The sequence below is a fragment of the Chiloscyllium plagiosum genome, chromosome 4 (assembly GCF_004010195.1).
Source record: "Chiloscyllium plagiosum isolate BGI_BamShark_2017 chromosome 4, ASM401019v2, whole genome shotgun sequence".
In the NCBI taxonomy this organism is placed as follows: domain Eukaryota; kingdom Metazoa; phylum Chordata; class Chondrichthyes; order Orectolobiformes; family Hemiscylliidae; genus Chiloscyllium; species Chiloscyllium plagiosum.
In genome coordinates, this window is record NC_057713.1 from 134,507,177 (window position 1) to 134,523,641 (window position 16,465).

At 39.2% G+C, this 16,465-nt stretch overlaps 1 protein-coding gene across 3 annotated transcripts in view; it reads right to left on the reverse strand.

Annotated features, from left to right (window-relative positions):
* Positions 1-12,650, reverse strand: part of ythdf3 (YTH N(6)-methyladenosine RNA binding protein 3) — a 37,510-nt gene extending 24,860 nt beyond the window's left edge. Inside the window, exons 1-3 of one of the 3 annotated variants that reach the window (XM_043689295.1) lie at positions 12,306-12,650; positions 11,988-12,012; positions 6,701-6,780 (exon numbers count right to left, since the gene is read on the reverse strand). In XM_043689295.1, the coding sequence (XP_043545230.1) occupies positions 6,701-6,780; positions 11,988-12,012; positions 12,306-12,329 (129 nt within the window). In that variant the 5' untranslated portion in view covers positions 12,330-12,650. The remainder of the gene's footprint in view (positions 1-6,700; positions 6,781-11,987; positions 12,013-12,305) is intronic. The other 2 variants (XM_043689293.1, XM_043689294.1) reach the window with 2 other exon arrangements.
* Positions 12,651-16,465: the final 3,815 nt, after the last annotated feature.

The window sequence follows — 16,465 nt, forward strand, 5'->3', positions numbered from 1 at the left end:
TAATCTAATCTAATCTAATCTAATCTAAAAGATTAAATTAATTAATTTTTGAACAAAAAGAACTTGCACATATAAAGCCTTTAATGTATGAAACCATTCGAAGAAACTTCACAGATATATACCGGGATATAAAATGAGATGGAGTCAATAGGCTTTAAAAACTATTTAAAAAACAGAAAATAAGTTAGGTTCAGGAAAGAAATTCAAGGATAAGGCATGGTGGTTGCAAACATGGCACTAATTATATGCAAGGAGTGGGAAATGTAGTTGATGTAAAGGTTTATCAGAAGGTATTAAGAATACAAGAGAGCACAGAAATAGAAAGAGTCATGCCTACTAAAGCATTTTCATATGAGAATTGTAAATTAGGTATTGGGGGACCAGGTGACAATGTTAGTCCACAAGCACTAGAAGTGATGGGCCAGTTGCGCTTGGCATCATGTCGAAACTCATAGCAGCATTTTTGATGAGTTTCGGTTTATGGCGTATGGAGAACAGGAGCCCAGGAGAATGTTTGTATCGTCAAGTCTGGAGGTGATAAAAATATTAGATGATCTGAGACAGTGGCAGGTCGAAGGGCCTTACTTTAGGTTCCTAGGCCTGGTCAAAGTGGCAATTAATAGGTCCAGGCAACAGGCAGTTGAAGGGGTTATAGTGCTGATTGGTCTGCCCCTCTTTTGTGCTCCTGTGATCAGTGGCCCATTGTGAAGGAGTATGCGGTGTTACTGGCACAATAGAGGCTTTCACAGACCAGTTGGCATCACAGTGGTTTGTGTATCATCACCCTGGAGAATATTAACTTAATATGTTCCTGTTCATTTTTTGTAAGTTTTGTTAACTGTTTCATACAGTATCCCACCTGGTGCGGTTGAACTTAATTATAGTTTTGCTTAAAAAGAGCAGAGAGGGAATTTTCAAGAGTGGTTTCCAGGCATTCTGCACGATCTCCATTTGAAATTACAAAATGCGGGAAACGTTCAGCAATTTGGACAACATCTATGGAGAGTGTACTTGAAAGATTAACTCTTCCGCCCGACGATGCTACTTGACCGACTCTGTGCTTCCAGCAATAACACACTTATATAAAAGATCACATTTCCTTTAATGTGTAATTTCTTACAAAAGGAAGTCCAAGGTTTCTGTAAATTTGATAACCATAATGATATATTCGTCATAATGAGCACCAGTGATCCTAATTTAAAGATTATCTCAGGCAAATTAATCTCCCTATTTCTAATGAGTCACACTGAGAAAAATGTCACATTTTTCCCAAAGGGCTGCACAAAATTTCATGAAATGTGTTCACTTTTCCAATTACCCAACTTTGACAATATTCTTTCACATCTTAAATTCTTCCACATTTCACTTTTACTGCTGATATCAAAGTCACAATTAAATCACCATAAAATATTTATAAATTCACATTACCTTAAGTTTTAAATCCTTGGAATTATCCCATAAATGTGTAACTTTGGATTAATGACTTGTTAAAAAGACTACGCAAAACTTACTAAACACAAGTGTGTAAACCGAATCTTTAACTGTGGTCTTGAGTGGAAGCAGAATTGTAGACAATGGGAGATATCAGGATTGGGCTTGCTGCTGATCTCCTTCAATGAACTAATTGATTCTTACTTAAGGTTCATACAAAGATAGCCCCTTTAGTGGGGTGTTTATAGCATCTGTAGAAACACATCTCAGAAGGCAACCTTCTGCAGAGACCAAAATAGATAAAAAGGAAAAAATCATGTTTTCTTGATCGCTTTCTCTCTCAAAGCTTTGACTTCCATGGAAAATGGTTTTATAGATGCTTACTGTCCTTCAGAATTTGACTTGAACAGACATTAATCATCACAGTACCCAATTAATCTTTTGGGTTAACTGTAGTTGGACATATGCCTGAGAGTTTGATGTTACATCATGAGTGATCACATGTTGACAGTACAGCAAATATTAGGTCCTCTGTAACTGCGTCACTGCAGATATACAACCCAGGTAGGGGTTTCAGATAGGTGACCTGATAACCTCAGTCTGCATAGGATAAAACCATTTGATTTCAAACTTAGGCAAAATCTTTGAAGAGCCTTGGGAAAAGTTGATGGGCAGGGAGATCTGGGAGTGCAGGTCCATTGTACCCTGAAGGTTACTGCACAGGTGGATAGAGTGGTCAAGAAGGCATATGGTATGCTTGTCGCCATTGGACGGGCTAATAAGTATAAGGGCTGGCAAGTCATGTTAAAATTGTACAAGACATTGGTTTGGCCGCATTTAGAATACAGTGCACAGTTCTGGTCGCCACATTACCAAAAGGATGTGGACGCTTTAGAGAGAGTGCAGAGAAGGTTTATGAGGATGTTGGCTGGTATGGAAGGTGCTAGCTATGGAGAGAGGTTGAGTAGGTTAGGTTTGTTTTCATTAGAAAAAAAAGGAGAATGAGGGGGGGACCTGACTGAGGTCTACAAAATCCCGAAGGGTATAGAGGGGGTGGATTTTTCCTAGGGTGAAGGATTCAATAACAAGAGGTCACGCTTTCAAGGTGAGAGGTGGAAAGTTTAAGGGGGATACATGCGCTAAATACTTCACACAGAGGGTGTTGCCAGCAGAGGCGGTAGAGGTAAGCACGGTAGAGGCATTTAAGATGTGTCTGGACAGATGCATGAGTATGTGGAGAGCAGAGGGATACAGATGCTTAGGAAGTGGGCGACAGGTTTAGACAGTGGATTTGGATCGGCTCAGGCTTGGAGGGTCGAAGGGCCTGTTCCTGGGCTGTAAATTTTCTTTGTTCTTTGTTCACTGATGTTTTATTGAAGTGATGTTTTAAGCTTGTATCTTTAGTGTTGGTCATTCATACTGAATGTTAATGTTAGAATCACTGAATTTAGAATAATATTTGGAAACGGTAATAATCAAACTAATCATTTCTGCAATAACATTTTACAAATGGTTTGTGACTTTATTAATATAATACTGCTAATGACTAATCATAGGCTTTGCCCATAATCCATCTGAAATTTGAGTTAGATTAAGTGTGTGTCATTTAGTGGTGGTATAAGTGGAAGTCATTTAATGCAGTGATTTACTTTAAACATTTCTGAAATGGATCATGTCCCACTGGTAGACTTGCTGTTAAATGTTCTAATGTGTCATTTTCTTCATTCAATGCAGTCTACCAAATGCAACGAACTTCCTCTCCTAGTCAGCTGTATATACCAGGATCAGAAGCAACCTGCATAGCTCGAGAACCCACCTGCCACCATGGTCAGAGTCAGGAAATCCCTTTGACTGGACAGCTCAAACAATCCCATAAATGCAAGCCAAGCATCTTCACTTTGAAAAGGCCAGTGGAGACCTGCTCAATTATTTCAAATAAAGCCCACAACAGGACCTCATTGAAAGTCCAGAGGCAAAGCAGTCTGGAAAAAAGTCCAAATCCCAAAGTTTGAACATTACCTTTCTAGATTGTTCTCCTGGGTTATTTCCAACAATATCCAGGAAACAATTCTAAATTGTTGCGCTCATGTGCACACTGGCACTCAGCTCCTCTTCAATAAAGGAATCAAGATTAAATTGGAACTCAGAAGCTACTGATTCTTGAAGAACCCAGACTAAGCACTATTGATAATTATTTCAAATGCTTTACTGATGATTGGAAAGCAGCAGATGAGTAATTATAAACAACTTGTGTATATAGTAAAATATAATAAAACATCCCAAAGCTTTCCTAGGAGTGTTGCCAAATAAAATTTGAATATAAACTATCTAAGGAAATATTAAGGCAAAGTTTGAAAATGAGTTTCTTAAAGAGAGACAGACTTTTAGGGAGGGAATTGCAGGGCTTAGAGTCTCAGCAATTGAAAACGCAACCAGCAATGACAGCGAAATTAAAATCAAGGATTCACAATTGGCCAGAATTGGATAAGTGTAGGTATCTCACAGGGTCAAGTAGATGTGATCAAAGAGATAAGGAAGAGTACAGACAGATCTAAAAACAAGAATACCAATTTTAAAAGAGATGTACATGAGAGTACATGAATGATAAAAAAAAATTACCTGGTGAGATACAGGGCAAAGTTTGATATGAAAGAGAGTACAGAGAATAAAACATGAGAAATTGGATAGCAGCCCATTGTTATCTACAAACAAAACTGTCCAAAGGCATGAAAGAGGATGTCAATAGCAGGAGACAAGGACAAAGACAGAGTAGGTAAAATTAGACACTCAGTGATATTGTCGCTGTGTGATCAGAGGTTCATCTTGTGACTAAATGGGACACCGAAGTTGTGATCAGTCTGGTTCATCTCAGACAGTTGCCAGAAAGAGGGATAGTTTGTAACAGGAAGCAAACAAATGGCTTCCATCTTCCTACTATTAAAGTTGAGAGAAATTTATGTTTAAGCAGCATTGATAGTCTTAACAATTGAAGTTGGAGAGGATGACGGAGTCATATGTGGTGACAAGTAGACCTGGGTGCTATCAGGGTACATTCTGAAACTGATGATGCATTTTCAGATAATATTGCTGGAGGGAGGGTTGATGATAAATCCTTAGGGATATTTAAAGGTAGCTGCAGAAGCCTATATCTGGACAGATAAGGAACAAACTGTACATTCAAAAGTTGAACCTGACCTGATTCTAAATAGGGCTCTTACATAAGTTGCCCACTCCCTATCACCAATATTATCCAGTTAACAATAACTAATGACAAGTCTTTCATGCCCGCAAATGTATAGTATTAAAAATGCAGGGAGGAATCAGCCGATACAATGAAGGGACACTGAGTGCGAGCACATGCAGGTGCGATTGAGGGAGGGAGCAACAAAATTGCATTTATAATACACCATACAGGAGTTTACCACAGAAATTCATAACTTATTCCACTTAGTCAAGTGACAAGATTATTTCTCATGTTAGCAAATGTAACAAATCCTGTGAGATGCAACTGAGATGACCAGATCCTTTTATTCAAGGAAAACAAAACAAACCAGGATAGGGTTCCAGAACTGGCAGTGTTATAACAATGCTATAAATATTTTACAATCATCTGGGTTAGAGATAGTATTTACAATTAACATATCAAGAACATTGAAGATATGGGATGTCAACACAGGGCTTGAACCAGCAAGGATCTGACCAAGAGCACACCCAGTTTTAATTTATTGCAAGCAACCCATTTAAGTGGTGGCTGGCAACTGCAGTGCATAATGGAAGCTTATACCCACAACCTTTTCAGGGATTAACATTTGCCGGAAAATGCACCAGTACTGCAAGGGCAAGTATCAGAGGCTTCCGTAGTCCAAACAATAATATATGCACAGATTTATCACTTCATCCAAGAACATGCATATGCATCACATCTGCTGACAGACTATGGATCTCCCCTTGTAATATTATCTTTTTTAGATTTGCAAGGTTCTGAATGATTTTAAGCTTAGCTGCATAATTTGAGATTATGATCAGTTCAACTTCAGCACAGTACCAAGGAAATTGTGCATTATTACAGGTGTTATCACATGGAGAAACAAACCTATCTGCAGCTTGGGTGGCTGTAAAAATCCCCTCTCACCATAAGAGAAGTAGGGCAATTCTTTCAATATCTCTGCACAGGACTTTGCTGAGGGCTCTTGTTTACAATGGAAGTGTCCCTACTTCTGGACCAAATCATACCTGCTCCAGAAGTTCATCATAACGCCTAAAATTAAAAATAAAGGATAGAACATGGCTAAATGCAAATGTTTTTAGCTAGTTTGTTAACTGATTAAGGTGGGAACTGCACTTAATAGTTCAATGAATTAAAAGTGTTTTCAAATCAGACTGCCCACAAGTATTTTACAAATGTTAACTGTTTCCTTATCAAAAAAAAAACAAAGTTTAAAATGAAGATCTGGAAATAAAATAACATGCTGTTAGCTTGTGTTTTTAGGGACTTTTTAAAATTTTCTGGTCAACCTTTACTTCAAATTCCCTGTCTTCTTCCTGAATGGTGACTCAACAGACTGCTGCCCAGCATGTCACCCAAGATATTTTATCTTTAGGGCACTAAAAGGAATTTGCAACAGAGGATTGTTACTTGTGCTTTGGAACTGCTTTCTTTTGATGTATTCTCAAACGCACAAGTGTTAACTTGTCAAATGTCTTGGTATTGAAGTGATTTAATTGCCAATCATAGCAAGTACCTAAAAATACTTGTGCTGTCTCCAACAAGCCCAATTTCAGCAGCAGCACTGAAAAGTAAGGGGAGTGGTCCAAGAGACAGACTTCAAGATACCATGAAGGCAGCAGAGTTTGTTGGTGTTTTAATACAGATGCGAGCTGACTGATTTCTGACCACACCGGTTCTAGAAACGCTGTGCACCTAGCCCAACTATTTCCACATTATGTGCTTTCAAATTGTTCTTTGACTGGATTGTTATTCACTACTGCAACTTTCACACAAATTATTTAGAGTTTTATTCAAGATAGAAAGTTCTGCCTTAAGCATGCTGCACAAGAAAATATTTCTAAAAAAAATTAGTTTTACCACAGCATTTAGTACAGTAATTTCACATATATATTTGATAATACCATTAACAAATTCATGGAAATAAAAGCTTTCCATTATGAATACCTTTCCGATTTTAACCAAGTAATGTACACAAAGCCTAAAATTTAATGAACACAAAGCCCAAAATTTAATGAATTTTGAAGATTAAATGTTAATTACCTGATTCGTTTGGCTGGTTAAATAAGGTTCAAAATCATCATCATTCACTGCGTCTTTTTGATGCATCGAACCGTTCTGAACTGTAATGGAAAACATTCCATTAGAAAATGTCCCTTAAATAATGTAGTCACCTTTGAAAATTTAACTTTTAAAGTTTATTTCACATCGGATAGCATAACAGGATGCATCAGATTCAATGTTAGAAAAAGGACAGGTGTCTCATGAAATGCTAATGAACTTATAAATGTAGTTTCAGAACATACTGTATGAACATACATAGTACGCCGAACTAGAACATTACGTATTTGCACAGCAGATCATGATCTTTCTTCAAAAAAAGGTATTATCTCAAAGGGTGATCTCAAATAATTTAGAACAGTAATATGGATACAAAAGATAACTAGCATAATTACATGACATATCAAAGCTCAAATCATTAATAGTCCAAAATAAACGTTCACCCTTCCAAAAATGCCAAATGAGAAATTGTCCCAAAAAACCTCACTAAACCAGGATGATGTATAGTTTTACAATTGTATAAACATTCCACTATGAAATATATAATATATGCTGGTTAAGGTGCAATATTAATGCCAAAATAAATCTAACTGCATGGGTAAACAAAGCCTAAGGTCAGATTTTAATTATTTGTTCAGTGAACTGTGTAAATTGCAATGTGAAACTTTGAAAGTGTAAGCAATTTAATATTCTTAGTGAAATATAAAATATAACATATGCACTTGCAATTTTTTTGCATATAATTGGCTTTTCAGAGACATTACTCATTCAAATTAAAGTTGTCTTTTTGAAGGACTGAATTGTTATATTGTTGATGACAATCAATTCTGCTGTATTAGTAATCGCATTTGAGGCAATAAGATCAATTAATTACACACAAATTCAGGTCTTAAGAGTGGGCAAAAATATGATAGATGGAACACAGTGCAAAGTACAAGTTATCCATCTATGTAGTGAGAGTGTTTTTGGATGGCAGGAGAACTGGGGACACATTGAATTCAGAGGAAATCGGGTGACTTTCTACACGAATAGAAGTTAGTTATTATGCAGGTGCATTAAACAATTAAATAGACAAATAGTATATTAGCTTTTGTTACAAATGGAATATAAAAGTATAAAAACCATTATTAGTTATGGAGGATATCAGGGAGACCATACCTAGAATACTACATGCAGTTTCCTTAACTTGCTCTCGAGGTGTGGGCAACCAAAGGTCACAAGACTGTTTCAGTGATGAGGGGCATTACTTCATGAGGATTTGATTGATTGATTTGATTTTTCATTGTCACATATACCAAAAGAGTGAAATGTATTGCTTTGAATGCTAACCTGAAAAATCATACCTTACGTAAATACACCAGGGTAATAGAGCAGAATGCAGAATAGTGTTTCTCTGCACTTTTGTTCTAATATGAGATGTCCATATAGAAGTCTGATGACAGAAGAGACATCAAAAAACTAGGCTTATCTACAGTCACTGCAGTTTAGAAAAATATGACATCAACATGAAACAAAATAGAAAGTGATACCCCTGAACTCTGATATGATCACTGCCTCAGAATAAGGGGTTCAGTTACTTAGGATTGAGACAAGGAGAAATTTAAAACTACAGTGGCAAACTTCTAGAATTGTCTATTGGACAGCTATGGATGCTCATTTATTGAACACATTCAAGGCAGAAGTTCATAATTTGTTTGGTGTTAAGGCATTTAAGGGATTTGGGAATGGTGCTGAAAGGTAGAAAATCTTGCTGAATGGTCTACTGCAGCTCCTATGTTCTAGGATCGGGAAATTCCATGCAGTACATCTCTATGACTGTATAATGACCAATTTCAGTTCCTGGTTAAAAGTTCCCAGCATTAATTAGCTTTTTAAAAAAATTGGTTTTTCATCTGTAACTTTCTGATGGTTCCAATACAGTTGCATTGTTTTTATTAAAAATTGAAAAGTCCCTGGTGCAATGCGAAATGAAAGTCAAATGATTTGGTGAAAGGACAATAATATTATAATAGATAAGTCATTATCTAAGTATACTCACAAAAGCTAAGGTAATCATGGGATAAATTCATACACTGATTAATCTCGAGCCACGGACTTTTACCTTTCCTCATTTTAGGAATTTTGCATGAGAAAGTATGACATTTAAAGGTGATGGACAGGAAGTACACAAAAATGCAACATTTTCTATTCCATCATCTTTATGGCAAGTCAAAAAAAGCTGCTGTATAATCATAAAAACATATTGCAATATTACTTTATTAATATGCAAATGTTTGATTCAGAGGGCCCAAAATGGAATTCCAGTTAATTTGAAAATAAATTGATTCACATATCAATAAAGCAGCTGTTATTAATAAATTTAATGCTGATGTCAAATCAGTTGTAGCCATTTAGGTTTCAGTGAAATCCTTTATTTCTTCATATTTCTCTTTGAAGAGGTACGCAAATTATTGAATACAAGAGTTAAAACATAAGCTATTATAGCCACGTGAATAATTGGGAATCCCAATGTGTCCATCGTATTTCTACTCTGACCAAATTATAAATAAAGTCACTGTAATACATTTAACTGCTAAGGGCACAAAGTATGACATATATGTGAACTTCATTTTTTTGGTATTTATTGGTAAACAACAAGACAAGAACTATGCAAGTATGTTGTTTGATTGAGTGCTTGCTTGGTTACAGAATGGCAGAAGTAAATAGTTGTACATAAATTACATTAATCTGCATTGTTTGAGTAAAAGATATTTTGCAGTAGTGCATGTGGTTAAATGCACCTGTGCCTAGTTAGCAATTTCACACTGGATTACACTGCACAAGACATGCTATTTCCATGTTATACTGCTGGGCACACAGCTGACTTCCATTTTGTGGATAAATGAATAATTTTGTCAAACAGTTTGTGTAGACATCAACTATCAATGCAGCCAAGGTCTGAGAGGGTGAACAATTAACCTAACTACAAAGTTCAAATCTGCAGTTTAAGATTGGAAATCCAATGCTCAGTTATTAGTATTCCTAGACTCAACAATTATCTCAAAAGACATATCCACTGCTAGAAAATGATCTGAACTTCAGATTTTGCTCCCATTCCATCAGATCAATTGGCCAGTGAGTCAGTGCCAGCCAGTGATCAAACAAATTACTTCTGCATACCATTCATACGGTGGAAAATCTTAGAACTTTTAAAACAGGCCCCTCTACAGCTGGAAATCAAACTTTTGATCAAACCTCAACAGTTTAACCACTTGAGTTCACACCAATAGTGACCAATACGTAATACAATCAGCTGGATGCACCAAGTATGCACAAAAGGAAAGACAATTGGGTACATTCTTACACATTGTTCATCGCACAATGTAGGCATACCAAAAGACCACTGGGAGTGTGCTATTAGGCAATCTGGACACACCAGAGTTGTGGGTGTCTACTATCACATGTGGGCACACCAACTGTGCACCGGACATGTATTACTGCATAATATGCAGAGAGTATGTTATCACACCATGCGAGCACATTGAATGTGTTAGGTGTGTGCTATGACACAATTTGGGCACACAAACAAAGCAATGGATTCTCCTGAAGAAATTATAAATATTTTACAATGCTACAAGAATTAAATTGCCAACTCACTTTCAGCTTCAAATATAATGGCTCAGATTGTTCTGTCAAAATAACAGAGGCTAATGGTGCTCACTATCATTTATGTGCAAATGACTCACGGACTTAAGACAAAAAAAATCAGTAACTAAACTTGATTATTCAAAATTGACAGACGAGTTATGCCAAACCATTATTATTTTTGCTGCTCCTCGGATGCTGCCTGAACTGCTGTGCTTTTCCAGCACCACTCTAATCTCAAATCTGGTTTTCAGCATCTGCAGTCAATGTTTTTACCTTATTTTTATGAAAGTGCATCTTGCCAACTCTGACCTCTGAAAAGTATTAAATGATAAAATTGTGTCCGCGCACGTAACTTATGAACCAACTTGCCGCAGAATCACCATCATAAATGTAAACTCTCAACCCATTAGACTTTAGTTGTGGCTGGAGACTTGAAAAAATTTCCTGTCTCTCATTTGTTTCAATCTAATCTCTCTTTTCTCTGAATTTGGTCACCAATTGATACTTTGCGCAATGATTGACAATTCATTTCACAATTCTTCAATCTGTTTGGTTATGAGGACATAATTTCTTGTCCTAGTTCTAATTGCAAGAGTGCCAAATGCCATCACCCTTTCTTCACCATTATCAACTTGCATTTTAATTCAATATTAAAAACCTACACATGCAAAACCAAGGATAACCAATCAGATACAATTGGATGTCCTGCTACAAAAACTTCCCTTCAATGAGAGGGGGAAAGCACCTACCAACACCCAGCCCACCCCCTCCACTGTAGATTATATACAGCTCTATATGGCATAGTTAACAAGTAAAGCACAGGAGTTGAAACAGAAAACAAAAGTTGTTTCTTTAGTTTTCAGATACAGTTCTTCAATCAAATAATTTATAAATTGAATAACTTATTTGAATATCTAAAATTTAATTACTATGTCATAATCATGGAAATGTACAGCACAGAAAGACACTTCAGTCCAACTCATCATGCCAATCATACATTGTTTACATTCAAACACACACACAATCTTGGCTGAGTGCATCAAAGATGTAACAGAACTGTCCAGGTGTTTCAAGCACTTAAAGGAAAATGTGCTCAAAAGTCAATTTTGTACATTTAACTAAAATAACAATTTTACTGCATTTAGAAACAATTCAAGGCTTCAAGCTATTGCACAAAAGATAATAAATCAATTTTAAAAGCAAAATCAACATTTAATAACCTCAACTAAGAATCTGCAACAGAAAAAAATAGAATTACAGACTTAAAAGTGTAAACAAATGATAAAGCACCATGAACTTCAGCCTGAACAGCTGTGTAACCACATTCATACATAGAAAATCAAGATAAATTAATACTTGATTCAATTAAGTAAAAGGTGGGAAGCTCATTTTCCCTGTAGGGGCAAGCTTGAAATCATGTCTTGCGATATGAATACTGAAAGTGTTCTTAAGTTTGGTATAAGGGCAGAAAACATTTAAAAGTTTTCAAAGTTTGATTTAATGAATTCAGAAATGAAATAAAAAGGTGCTGATGTTAGGAAAATCAAGTTAAGCGCGCTCTAGCAAAGCAAACAAAAATATACAAAAATGTCAAAGCACTCAGTCTGTGAAATCAAACAGATTGAGTAACGGACCAACTCACCTTTACTTCCCTGGCCTTTCGGTCTCTGATGTAGTACCGTGTTTAATAGAAAGCAAAAAATACAAAAGAAAAGGAAACAAAAAAAAACACACAAAAAAGAAGAAAACACCCGTCAGTACCTTATGGAAAATCGGAATTAAATATTAACAACTCTATTTCTTTTTAAAACACAAAAAAAAAGCACACGCACACACACCTTGTTACGAGATTGTAAACGGCAGGAAATGGAGAGAGGTAGAGGAGTCACGGCCTGTGAGGCGGTGGTCCACACTCGGCCCTCTCCCTCTCCCTCACTCTCTCTCTCCGCCTGGCACTCACCTGATCCACGCTGGTAGCAGACATTCTTCATCAAAGGGCGAGCGGGCGGGCGGGCAGCAGGCGGCAGGGGCTCGGCCTCCGGATCGGCCGAATCCTCTTCAACCCGCGCTCCCAGCACCAGCCTGAGGCAACACCGGCTCCAACAAAATAAAACGCCCAGCAGCAGCAGCAGGTGGTGGTGGTGGACGGCGCCGCGGTGTGTTTAATCTCCGCCCTCCCCGGTGTTTGCTGAGGTGCTGCTCCGGCTTCCTCTCCAGGACACAGTGGTTCTCTCTCACAGACTCACACATACAATGGCGGAACACTCCAGCACCCACTTCCGCTCACAGCCTCTGACCTTCCGGTCCCCTGACGTCATGGCATGAAGGACAAGTGAAGTCAGGGAGGGAGGGAGGGAGGGAGAACGGCCAGCGGCGATTACAGTCCTCCGAAGGAGGGGGCGCACGCCCGGGAGGACCGCAACACGACATGCTGAGGTGGAAAACGGCGGCGCCAGCTGCCATTATAGTCCTCCTAGTCGGGGGAGGGCGCACATGCTGCAGGACCCCAACACGGACAGGCAGCGGGAGAAAGCGACGGCGCCTGTTGCCATAATAGTCCTCCAAAACCAGGGGGCGCACAACTGGAGGTCCCCAGCATGAAGAGCCATTCTAAACAAAAAATGCTAAAAGCTTAGAGCAAGCTAATGTTTCCAGTCCAGATGTGATTTGGATGGTAGTGTTGGATTAGGGTGTGCAAAGATAAAAATCACACAACAGCAGGTTATAGTCCAACAGGTTTATTTGGAAGCACTAGCTTTCGGAGCGCTGCTCCTTCACCAGGTGGTCGTGGAGAATAAGATCATAAGACACAGAATTTATAGCAAAGGTTCACAGTGTGATATAACTGAAATTATATATTGAAAAAGACCTGGACTGTTTAAGTCTCTCATCTTTTAGAATCAGCATGCTGGTTTCAGTTCTTTCATATGTAAATCCAGAACTTTTTTAAAGTTACATTCTCACATGAACTTTTAACAATTGGTTTCATGTCAGCCCAGATAACGCAGTTCAGGTGTGAGCTGTCCTGTGTGAGGCTGTCTGTGTTCTAATGGTCAGACTGATTCTAATCTAAAAAAGGGATTCACAGAATCTTACATGGATTCATGCAGTTTTTGAGTGAAATAAAATGTAATTCTGCAAGTACACATTCACCCCACAAACTTATATGTGTATGTGTGCATGTGTGTGGGGGGTGGCAGGGGGAGGGGTATGAGTGTGTGTCTGTGAGTGAATGGAAAGGGGTATAAGTGTCTGTGAGAGGGTGTGTGTATGGGTGTGAATGTGTGAGCGTATGAGAGAGCTCGTGTTTGAGGGAGCGTCTGCGTGAGTTATGGGTCTGTAGCAGTGTGAGTGTATGTCTGTCTGCGTGTGTAGTGCAGTAGGGTCACCTGTAGTGTGACATGAACCAAGGTCTCGGTTGAGGCCCAGCCCCGTGAGTACCAAACTTGGCTATCAGCCTTTGCTCGCCAACTTTGCGTGGTTGCCTGTCCCAATGCTGCTTTAGAGGGTGGTCACCCGAAGGTCCAAGGTCGAACGTCCCGGACTGCGGAAGTGTTCTCCAACTGGGAGGGAACACTCCTGTCTGTTGATTGTTATGCGCTGTCCATTCAACTGTTGCCATAGACTCTGCTCAGTCTCACCAATGTACCGTTCTTACAAGGGCATTCTTGAGTACTTCCAAGTGCCCGTCACGTTCCTCCTCACCTGAACAGATCCTGTGTATGCATAGGGCTTGTCCGTAGAGGATGACTGTTTTAATATGTTTCGGGTGGAAGCTGGAGAAGTGTAGTATTGTGAGGTTATCATGGGTTTGCGGGAGAGTGAGGTGCTGAAGTGCCCATCCTTGATGGAGATACATGTGTCCAAGAATGAGACAGATACTAAAAAATAGCCCATGGTGAGTTTGGTGGTGGAATGGTACTTGTTGATATCACTGTGTAGTTGTTTCAGTGATGAGCCCTGAAAAAAAATGTCAATATAGCAATCCACAGAATTGGAAGTCCTGTGCAGAGAAGAAGTCTTGTTCAAACCTGTTGGCATATTGAGGTGCAAATTTGGTCCCCATGGTTGTTCCTTGTGTCTGGATGAAGAACTGATTGTCAAAGATGAAAATGTGATTGAGGATAAAGTGAATGAGTTGTAGGACGGTGCTCAGAGACTGGCAGTTATTGGTGTTGATGCTGAGGCTGTTGCCACGATGCCGACATTATGGGGAATGCTGTTGTAGAGTGCTGAAATGTCCATTATGACAAGAAATCTTCCCAGTTCGACTGGTCCATGGGTGCTGAGTTTCTGCAAGAAATCTATAGTGTCGCGACAGAAGGTGGGGGTCTCCTGTACAATGGGTTTCAAGATGCCTTTGACATAGCCAGAGAAGTTCTCACACAGGGTCCCAATGCCTGATGTGATGGGACATCCTGGTGTGTTGGTTTTGTGTACCTTCAGAAGACAGTAGAAACTGCCGACGTGAGAAGTATGTGGGATGATGGCGCATGCGAACTATGAAGGATTGGATCTAAAGTCCTGATCAATGTATTTAGTTCACATTTTTAGATTAGATGTTTTGGATTAGAATCAATCTGAACATTGGGGCACAGACAACCTCACACAGGGCACCTCACACCTTACATGCATTATCTGAGCCAACATGGCACCGATTGTTAAAGTTCACTTGAGAATGCAACTTTAAAAAAAATTCTGGAATTTACACATGAAAGAACTCAAACCAACATGCCCATTCTAAAAGATGAGAAACTTAACAAACAGTCCAGGTCTTTTTCGATACATAATTTCAGTTACATCACACGGTAAACTTTTGCTTTAAATTCTGTGTCCTACGTTCTTATTCTCCACAACCACCTGATGAAAGAGCAGCACTTTGAAAGCTAGTGCTTCCAAATAAACCTATTGGACTATAACCTGGTGTGTGATTTTTAACCAAGTCTAGATGACTCTTCTTCAGAGCTGAAGTGAAATGAGAAATGAAGAGCGAGCTGTGATGGTCTGGGCTGCGATTACAGTCCTCCTAAGCAGGGGACGGTAACTCTGGAGGACCACAACACCACATGGTTTGGAGGAGTCTATGTTGGACTGGGGTGGACAAATGTTTTAAAAATCACACAACAGCAGGTCATAGTCCAACAGGTTTATTTGGAAGCACTAACTTACAAAGCGTTGCTTTTTCATCGCAACGCGACAGGCAGAGAAACAGAGCTGTGGTGTCAGCTGCGATTATAGTCCTCCATTGTAGAGGGCGGGCACTCTGGAGGTCTTCCAACCACCCCCAACAGAGAATATCTGAGGGCTGCGGCAATGCCAGCTTCAATTACAGTCCTCCAAGGTGAGGGGGTGCTCACATTGGAGGACCTTCAGCCTCCAAAATGACAGGCAAAGGAAGATTGAGCTTTGGTGTCAGTTACTATTGCAGTCCTCCAGACTATCTCAAAGTGATCTCTGATCTGCAGTGGGGTAAAAACAATGACTGCAGATGCTGGAAACCAGATTCTGGATTAGTGGTGCTGGCTTTTGCCCGAAACGTCGATTTCGCTGCTCTTTGGATGTTTCCTGAACTGCTGTGCTCCTCCAGCTCCACTAATCCAGAATCTGATCTGCAGTGTAAATTTCATCCTTTGTCTCATTTAAGTCTTTAACTCAAATCTTCTTTCCTTCCTTTAAAGTGTTAAGGATCTCAAACTGTACTGATGAATACAAATAACTCTTCCTTACTTTATTTTGTCTCCGTCCTCCATTCAATCTCGCCCTCTGCCATGTTTTCACAATTCCCTCTCAATTTCCTTTTTCTGACTGGAATTATAATTTCTTAACTTCATCCTGTGACACCCCACATAATTGAGCTACCATATTTGAAAACAGAATACAAAACTTCAACTTAACAGCATAAATATGGAAATTTCTGCTTCTGATTATGTCACCATGTTGTTGCAGAGGACCAAGCGAAAGGAGGACCCCAGGGACAGACAGTCTCCAGCACCTGGAGGAGCGGGTGAGAGGACACATCAAGACTGCAGATCTAGAGAAGCAGACAAGGGGAGACATTGAGGCAGGCACACTCCCTGAAATGGCGGCTTACCAGCTGTGTTGTATTCGGCTCTGTGGGAC